General features: G+C 44.3%; 1 protein-coding gene across 1 annotated transcript; it reads left to right on the top strand.

Moving 5' to 3' along the window:
• Window positions 1-1,483: 1,483 nt before the first annotated feature.
• ESX1 (ESX homeobox 1) lies at window positions 1,484-6,674 on the top strand. The gene is made up of 4 exons (XM_019823485.3): window positions 1,484-1,798; window positions 1,986-2,304; window positions 3,331-3,376; window positions 6,164-6,674. Exons 1-4 carry the CDS (start codon window positions 1,681-1,683, stop codon window positions 6,482-6,484), a joined length of 804 nt encoding a protein of 267 aa, XP_019679044.2. The 5' UTR covers window positions 1,484-1,680; the 3' UTR covers window positions 6,485-6,674.
• Window positions 6,675-9,463: the final 2,789 nt, after the last annotated feature.

The raw sequence follows: 9,463 nt of genomic DNA, 5'->3' as shown, positions 1-9,463 counted from the left end.
ACCATGTTTGGGTGCATTGCCTGGCTGCCCTAGGGCTCAGTTTTCTGTGTAAAAAATGGAGATGGTGGGGCGCCTGGGTGGCGCAGTCGGTTAAGCGTCTGACTTCAGCCAGGTCACGATCTCGCAGTCCGTGAGTTCGAGCCCCGCGTCAGGCTCTGGGCTGACGGCTCGGAGCCTGGAGCCTGTTTCCGATTCTGTGTCTCCCTCTCTCTCTGCCCCTCCCCCGTTCATGCTCTGTCTCTCTCTGTCCCAAAAATAAATAAACGTTGAAAAAAAAATTTTAAAAAATAAAAAAATAAAAAAAAATGGAGATGGTAAAAATGGTGGTTGTAAAGGTAAAAGTGGGATAAATTGTGTACAGTGCCAAGCAGAGGGCCCATTATTAAAAGTTATTCTTAGATATTAAGGACATTAACAGATCCTGGAGCACCTGCAAACACTGGAGGAAGAACCACGAGCCTTCAGTTATGGCCTGATCCTTTTTTATTTGGCACATTAGTAGAGAAAACCAGCTCAGAAAGATAATTGTATTAAAGGAAAGGGGTGGAGAAGTAGTAAGGAAGGTGGGAACTCTTCCGAGGCCTGCAATACTGGTCCTGGAATAAGGCACGCTCTCAGCGCCTTGCAGAGCGGGGTGCTGTAAGAAGCAAAGCAAATGCGTGTGCCAAGAACTGAAGGAAGGAGCCCGTGCAGCCTAAGCATTCTTGGATGCACTAAGCACTTGGCAGGTTTATACACTTGCACTCTGACGTGGGTTCATTACTAAATATCTGAAGTCCTTGGAGATTTTTCAAGAGGCAGGTTGGATTTCTTGCAATGTGCATCTGAGCACCCGGACTGCTCTGCAAACCTAACTACCGCTCCCTCCAGAATGCACGGTGGGATCTGATCGCAAAAACCCAGTGCAAGCAGCCTCCAAGCTAATCGTTTCGTCTTAATCACTAGCCAGATACGCAGGCTTTGAGTGTGAATGGAACGGAAGCAGACAGTCCTATCCATCATTCACCAAGTTCTAGGAGGGGTATGCCGCTCTCAGAGCCCAACGCAGGATAGACTAACAACTTCGCTTCAGTGTGCTTGGGCTGCTGAGGGCTCCGCGCTTTCCCCAACCACCCCTATCTCTCTGTCTTTTCCCCTGAGGAAGCAAGGCACACTGCGTCCTCTGCAGTCTGGGGAACATCGAAGGTTGAGCGGAGGAATATGTTACAAACATTTCGCTGCGAACTTCTGGACCGAGAGTGAAGTTTTGCCTCTCGCCACCAAAAACTGCGTTCTCGATACAGCACAGCCCCATCCTCCAATCAGATATTTCGTCCGAGTTGGGAGTAGACAGTTAAACTGCAAGTTGGAGTCACAGCTCCCCACACAAGCATGCCCACTACCAGCACCACTCTGACAAACACTCGCCCTATTTTACTAACACGCCCTGGCAGCGAGCGCGCCCCCGTCAGGTCCCACTGACAGCAACTAGAGGTAACGTGAACGCTAATAGAGGACCTCTAACTGACTCGAGCGTATACACTTTGAACCTGCTGGGGGCAACATACCCCCTATATAAGGCGCGCCAGCCTCAGACTCGGCGCCTGAAGAGGTCCGGGAGCCAGAAGTACACCCCACTGGGCAGTTGGTCCTAGCTCCTGACGCCACCCAGGGTTCGCCGCGGACCCCAGGAAACAGTCTATGTATGCGCTGGGCTTCATCGACAGTACTTTGGACATGGAGAGTAATTTCGGGTGCAGCCACTACGACGTGGGCTTCCGCAGCCTGGGGGGCGGTAGGGAGGAGGAAGAACAGAATGGTCAGTGCCTAGACGGGGACAGGTGCTTTGGCAAACTCCAGGGGAGGAACTTTCCCTGGGAGGGGTGGGTGCGCGGGACGCTGCGAGGCTGTCGCCACTATCTTTCATCGTGACCCCACGGCCCCTCCAGCTCACGTAAGGTGGGCCCGTACCCTACGGTCTCTCTTTTGCTTTCGTCCTTTCCCAGAGACGAAGCCTACCTTGGCCTCGTTGCTTTTAAGTGGAAGAGAGGAGAATACAGCGTCTGAACCTAAGTGCGGAGCGGCTGCAGTAAACTACGTTGGCATGAGAGAGCTGAACCCCTTCGACGACGAAAACCTGGAGGGCGGCTTTGGCGGCGGCTTGGCGCCCCCGCAGCAGCTGGAGGAGCCGCCCCCCCCGGCTGCGGTGGGGCCACTGATCGCTGAGAGGAAGCAGCGCCGCTACCGCACCGCGTTCACCCAGTTGCAGCTGCAGGAACTGGAGGACATTTTCCATCGCGTTCAATACCCCGACGTGTTCACGCGGTAAGTGGTTTGTTACGCTAGCGCGCAGTTCTCCAGGGGGCTCGGGCCCATCCCGGGGAGTGTTAGGCTCTTTCCCAGGACCCTCCCAAGCCAAAAGCCGCTTAGGGGGGGTTGAGGACGCCAGGGTCCGTCCTTGATCTCAGGGGTTGGGTCAGTGCTTCCAGAGAGCTTGCTAGGGTGAAGCAAGAGAGGGTCGGATTGATCGTGCTTTTATTTAAAATTTGGATAATTTGTTCATGAGTCTTTTGCATTAATTTTTATATTTTAAATGTTGCATTAAAATATTTATCGTGATTGCTCAGTTTTTTTCAAGCACTTTAAGTTTTGCGCACCAGGCGAGCACCTCGCTTTCCTCACCCTAGTCTCGGTCCTGCCACGTGGAGCGCTGTGCTAAGGCTTCACAGTTTCGAGCGTTTAAAAGCCAGCGAGGTTTTCCCTTCAACTTGCCTTCCGGGGAGCCCTTGTAGTGGGTCCCGATCCCGGTAGTGTATGAAGGGGCAGGCCTATTCGGGGCCGGCAGGAATGGGGGACCAGGATGAGTCGGTGTGCGGTTTAGGGGCCTTCTTTCTGGTTCTGCTGCATTCAGCCTTCTCCCGCCAAAGAGCACAGAAAGAATTTCCCTTGAGCCGATGGTTTGGAGTTCCTCCTTGAGAGTTCCCCTCTGCGTTTACAATAAACTGTGGAAATACTCTGGTTCAAAACTCCGCTTTAAAGGCTTTGGCGTTTTATGTATTTTCACGGAGGGAAAGATTCCTTTCCCAAGGAAAGATTTCCAGTATTATTCTCTGTTGTTCCACAAACAGAAAAATCGGTGGAGACATATTTAACTAACAGACACACTACCAGGGACTTTCATATATATTCCCTTTTTCTATCTTATTTAGTACAGGTAAGTTGTCCGTGGGAAAACTCCCTAAAGCAAGCCTCAAGCTGTGTTATGGAAAACTTCACTGGGAGGGAAGATAGAAATAATGTGTGTGATATATTTATTTTAAATACTGAACATTTGCAATTTTCCTCCCTCAGAGAAGAGATCGCAGGACGTCTGAATTTGACTGAAGCCAAAGTGCAGGTCAGTAAATCTTAAAAGAGCACATGGCAGGGCAGCCATTTAAAACATAGTTGAGATTTTGTCCTGGATATTCTGAAGTTGGTGTGTTAGTTGTCTTTCCATGTTTAATAAATAAGTTTTGAACATTGAGTGCCTTGGGGGTGGGAAATGGGATAGGCTTCTGGAAATTGCCCATTACCAGAGGAAATATGATTTCCTAAAGGAAAAAAAATAGAGCACACTTCTCCCCACACACACTTTTTTCCCAATAAAGTTCACCTCCTTTTACACTGGTATCTTTCAGGAAGAATGTTAGTCTTCCCTAAAGGAATATTTCTATGTATAATCATGTTGGGGCTTAATCCTACCTGGGAAGTATACAAATTAATGCACTGAAGAGCTAGATTATAAGAAGGTTCAACAGTACTAAATTATTTGAAATATTTAAAACCAGCCATAAGCTCTTGGCTAAATGAGTGAATTTACAAGTATTCAGACATTGGGGTGAAGGAGTAATTCACAGACAGAACACAGTGCATGAGTAGCATGTTTAGTTAAACTGAAACTGGAGTGGGAGGGTAGCTTAAAATTCCAAGTGCCTGGTCCTTCTGCCATTTTTAAGTGTTTTGTAAAGCAGCATAGAAAATGAAAGCCTTAAATTTTAATTTTTTTGGAAGACTTTGATATCAGCCCCAAAACATGGCTAAAATGTTGGGATTTTGTTAGTAATGGGGAAAGGTTTGCAAACTTTGGAAAATTGTCTTAAAGAATTGAACCAAAAAAGACAACAATTTTTAATAAAGTTCCACTGACCTAAGAAGGGGTGAAAGTTTAGGGGAGTATTGTATACATTCAAATATATGCATTGCAGATGCCTCACAAATTCAACTATATGAAACTACCAAATGTGTAAATGAATATTCTCTTGAGGAACTTTTAACATCTACTAATTTTTCTTTCCTTTTGGTGACATTATTTTGAAAAGGTGGGGTTTTCTGGAATTTGATTTTCAGGGTGCTCTCACTTCAGACCAGATTCTTACATGTGTAAATTTAAATACTTTTCAGGAAATGATTATTAATTTGTTGGTCACGGGATCAAATGGTAACTGTTTGAGGTCATAGAAAATCATAGTTACATGAAAGAAGTATGTGCCCCCTCAAGGTAATCTCAGAGGAAAAGAAAAACAAAGTTTGCTAAGTAGATTTTCCCCCTCCCTGGTTGCCTTCTTTTTGGATTTCTGAAGGGGAAATGAGCCAGAAAACCCAAAAAAGGAAAAACACTATGTTCTCATATATTTTCAAGCTCTGCAGCATGAATTTCCCCCAAGAAACTTAATAGATGCTTCCCCTCACCTTTTGCAAATATAGTAGACCTGTTTATGAAACCAGTATTGGGAATATGGATCTAATATTCGCCCATACCAAAATTTGCCAGATTTTGGTTACATTTAGGGAGATTTGACCACTGATATATTTGAATCCCTCCAAAATGAACTCTACTATACTGGCCTTCTTCAGACTATATATTCATGCAGCAAAAGGACCCAAATCCTAAGATGGGAAAGAGAAAAGGTGACAGCAGACAGAGAGAAAAGGCCCTTTGTCTCAATTAAATAATATTGCAGTTTGGGAACTTCCGAAAGGATTAAATACAATAAAAACCCTATTAACTAGTATACCAAGAGAACAGTAAAGTCTAAGTGACAGCTTTTTTTGTCTGTTGGTTTGTTAATATTTGGCAAATACTCAGGGAGGAGCCTCTTTTGTGGCCCCTACCCCCACATTGCTGTTGAACATTTTCCTAAAATGCATAATTGGACCTTCCTGCCTTAGGAATGAGTGATGGGATTGGAGTTTCCTACTTAAGGAATGGAGCTGGCAGGGCCAAACGTGCCTCACCCCTCTGAGAAACAGCAGCTTCTGTCCAGGATCCTAAAACTATAGCTAGGGTTGAATGACCTAACTTTCTCCTGAGCCCAGGAAGGTCTGGAGGGTAAGGCAGATGGGAGCGTGCAAAGTTGACAGTAGTGACAATGGGGTGCCCAATCTTTTATCTGGGGAAAAGGATTTTGAGTTTAGTGAATTTGGATTTAATTAGGTTAAACTTTCCTTAACACTAAAAGCTAAACTACCAAGGCAGCGTCCGGGGCTTCAGCAACTCTCCTATCCCAGCAGTCCCTGAGACCCCATGATCAGGCCTCTTTTGACATACCACATGTTTAATTCTTAGGAGATTTAGGAGAATGATCCCTTAAATATCACTACAGGAAACTTTTCTGGCTAAAACTGCAATGTTCTCCTAGTGGATTAGTTACTTTAGACTGCAGATGGGTTTTTTGAAAAGGGAGTCATTCCTGTCCATATAATTTTAATCAGGTCCTCCTTTATACCATGCTCAGCTTCCCCCATAACCAGGGTGACACTACCCCTGGTGAGGAGGGGGTGAAGCAACCAGACAGCTGACGGTTGAATGTCCCTTTACCCCATTGCCAGGCATGTGCATTAATGTTGGAGAACCAGTGCAATTTATCAGTTAGATCTGCATCCGAGACCTGGGGGGAAAACATGAAAGAATACTAAAAATTAGAAGAGAGACAAATCAATGTGCCCAAGTCTGGACTAACCATGGGGTTAGCTGAGAGGAGGTATGCAGTTTACTTTCCCAAGATACTTTAGCAATAAGGAAATGGCTTCTCCCACTGCAGTTTACAAGTTCAGTGGCAGCATTGCATGTTGTCGTGTTTTCTATTATGACATTGACTGTTCAGTGTACTAAACCAATCCCTTTTTTTCCCTCTGATTGAAGGTTTGGTTTCAAAACAGAAGGGCCAAGTGGAGAAGACACCAGAGGGCAATGATGCTCAGAAATGTGGCCCCTGTTGCCTTGGGCCCTCCTGTGGGAGTAATCTTTGATGGGCCCTATCATGCAATCCCTGTTCTGGACCCGGCATGGAGATATGTTCCTCTAGTGCCTCGGGGCCTTATGCCTCCTGGGCCACCTCTGCCCCCCGGGCCACCCATGATACCTATGCCACCCCCACCACCTGTGCCTCCCTTTGCACTGTCCCCCGTAGGGGTGGCATGGGCCCATGTCATCAATGGTTATTTCACAGGTCCCATTTTCTAAAGTATGGTCTTTGTGACAATTTTTCCAAAGTGTTTTTTTCTGCCAGATATAAATCATGTGTAGCGCAATATTGAGTAATTCTTCAAATACATGTTAAATGAATTGAATAACTGAACAAAGTTAGTGCCTGTTGTCCTTGTAGAGTACCTTTTCAATAAAGCATTTTCAATAAAGTTTCAAATAAGTAATATATTGGTTTTGAGTGCCAAATGAGATAAGTAGGGTATTCATGCAAATTATAAGGAAATAGCATTCAAACAGAATGTCAAATAGGTCTCCTTCATAACATAATAGTCCTGAGTTACCATCAATAGGCCATGCACATCACAATTTTCCAAGTGCCCATGCTGGTTTATACTGACCACATGTGCTCCTTCCACATCTGTCCCCTCCCCAACAATCCTCAGCCCCACTCTGCCCTGTTTGGAGCACATCCCTGTGCAAGATGAGAAGGGGTGCGTCTCTAGTGAGAGAACAGTGTGTTTCCAGGCAGGGCCATGTTCCACTCATGTCAGGGAATTCAACAGCCATGGACTCTAAGGGAATCTTCCTAAGAGGCTACTCAGGGCTGTAAGGGACTGTGGCAGCCAAACTCCAAATTCTGTTCACTGCTCTCCATTTTGTGGAAGTCATAGGGAAATATGAATCATTCTGGTTCACAGACACAAGAAGGAGTTCGGCTAAGGTCAGAAAGGGGCTGTTCTCTGTTTTCTTATCCCCATCCCCAGCCTAAGAGAGCCTATTATAGTTTCCCCAGCTCAGAAGCAGTCACACCTTGAACTATATTTTGTCACCTTCAACATCCAATAAATGGACCCCTGAACAATGCTCTGGAATTAGCACTCACTGAAAAGAAGCACACCTTTGCTTTGTTCATGCTTACTTCATGCAAAACTGCCAGGAGAGAAAATAAAAACCAAAATGGAAGGGAGGAGGAGGCTAGGCCCACTATTCCTAAAACATCACTTTCTTTTCAGTAGAACTTTTGCTTTTCATCAATCCCTATCAGTATATGGTCATTTTACGACCAGTCATGAAATGATTCTAGTGACTTCAGATAAGGGTATCACAGTGACACCAGAATTTCATGGGAGGTGGAGTGGGGAGAGAGGAGGTCCCAAAGACAGGTTTTGCAGCAGTTCCACATTCCTAGCTTGAAGTGAGGCTTTATTTTCATGTGAAAACATGATTTTTGCGGTGTTGTCCTGTCCAGTGTTCATTCCTTCCCTCCCTTCACACGTACAGATGGCAAAGGTCAGCAAAGCAGTTGTATCTAATATAGGACTTCAGCAGTGAGGAGGAGGTGATTAGGAAGGAAGAACATCCAGGAATGCATCTGCATGCTTTACCAGGTAATTTTGAAACACAACCATTCTTATCTCCCATCACTGACCACTTTCCTTCTTGTTAAAACATCAGGTCCCTGAATGTTGTAAGTCTTGGAAATACAGGATCTATACAAATAAAAGTTCAAGGACCCCATCCAGCCCTGCCATCCTAAGATTCAAAGTCAAACACTACCCAGAACACAAATCCTGCAGTTAATTCTCATATGCAGTCTGACCCACACAAACATAGAATGTTTTTGGGTTTTTTTTGACTCAGGTTGCCTGAGAAGGTGAACATCCTTTCCCATAAGTAGGTGGGATATTCAAGAGTAATATATACTATTTTTAAAATTATATCTACTTCTTTCAAATGCCAGATGGTTTAAGGAAGGGAGGTGGGATGTGAACAAAGGAAATAGACAAAACATTTCTGCAGATAATAGGTTCCCCTGGCTTTAAAAGGGAGGTTCTAGGTTCTAGGTTCTAGGCTTTAAAAGGGAGAGGCCTTTTAAAATAATCCCACAAAGAGCATTACTCTTTGAAAGTGCATTTCAAATATCCCTAAAGCATAGATGAATTAATTTATTCTAATATAAGGAAATTATTTTGGTAAAAAATCTTTAGAAAATGGCCATTAGCAAATAGGTTTATCTGAGATAGATGGTCTTTATAGATTGCAATTTGGGCTGAACTGTAAAAATCACAATTTCAGGAGGAGTACAGGAGGTTCAGCATTTTACAGTAATAATTATGGATATGCTTTTTCTAAAGTTGTTTTGTATTGAAGACTACATGACAGGGAGCTTTCACAAGAGTAACTTTCATGGTCAAATAGAACAAGATATGAAGTATTTGGGGGTAAAATAAAGTCTTGTTTTTTTAATTTGAGAGATAGCATTCACATGAATGGAGGGGAGGGGCAGAGGGAGAGAGAGAATCCCAAACAGGCTCCATGCTTGAGGCAGAGCTGTATCTTACAACCCCAGGATCATAACGTGAGCTGAAATCAAGAGTTGATTGCTCAACCAACTGAGCCACCCAAGCTCCCTGGCAATAAAGCCTTTTTGACTAAAACTAAATTTATGTAACCTGGATCTTGTTTCAAACAAATATAGTCAGAACCTTGGAGATCTAACTGGGAGGTGCCTGAGAATCAAAATCCCAGCCATCACTGGTAAGACAAGTAGGGGAAAAAGGCAAGGAAGGAAAGGACTAGAAATAATTCTTTAGCTGAGCATACAAGGATTCTCCCTTGAAATGGGTGTGAGAAGTGACTTTTTAAACAAAGAGAAGAACTACTATAAAAACATAAAAAAATAGGGGAGCCTGGGTGGCTCAGTCCGTTAAGCATCCGACTTTGGCTCAGGTCATGATCTCGCCATTTGTGAGTACGAGCCCTGCATCGGGCTCTGTGCTGACGAGCCTGGAGCCTGCTTCAGATTCCACCTCTCCTCCTCTCTGTGCCCCTCCCATGTTCATGCTCTGTCTCTCAATAATAAATAAACATTGTTAAAAATTTTTTTTTAAAAAATAAAGGAATAGAGTTTGATCAAAGTTGTTTTCAAAATAATAATCATTTGCCTGAATTCAGATCATGGGGTTTTATACCTAAAATTGGACATGCTCTGAAAACATATGGATATACGTGTTT

The sequence above is a fragment of the Felis catus genome, chromosome X (genome assembly GCF_018350175.1).
Source record: "Felis catus isolate Fca126 chromosome X, F.catus_Fca126_mat1.0, whole genome shotgun sequence".
NCBI classification, from domain to species: Eukaryota; Metazoa; Chordata; class Mammalia; order Carnivora; family Felidae; genus Felis; species Felis catus.
The sequence above is the reverse complement of the archived record's forward strand: the minus strand, read 5'-3'. Positions and strand labels throughout refer to the sequence as shown.

Excerpts from the sequence above, each read along its gene's own strand:
- ESX1 (XM_019823485.3), top strand. The coding sequence starts at position 1,681 with ATGTATGCGCTGGGCTTCATCGACAGTACTTTGGACATGGAGAGTAAT. Across the intron at positions 1,799-1,985 it reads GGAGGAGGAAGAACAGAATG|AGACGAAGCCTACCTTGGCC; the intron begins GTCAGTGCCTAG and ends GTCCTTTCCCAG. Across the intron at positions 3,377-6,163 it reads TGACTGAAGCCAAAGTGCAG|GTTTGGTTTCAAAACAGAAG; the intron begins GTCAGTAAATCT and ends CTCTGATTGAAG.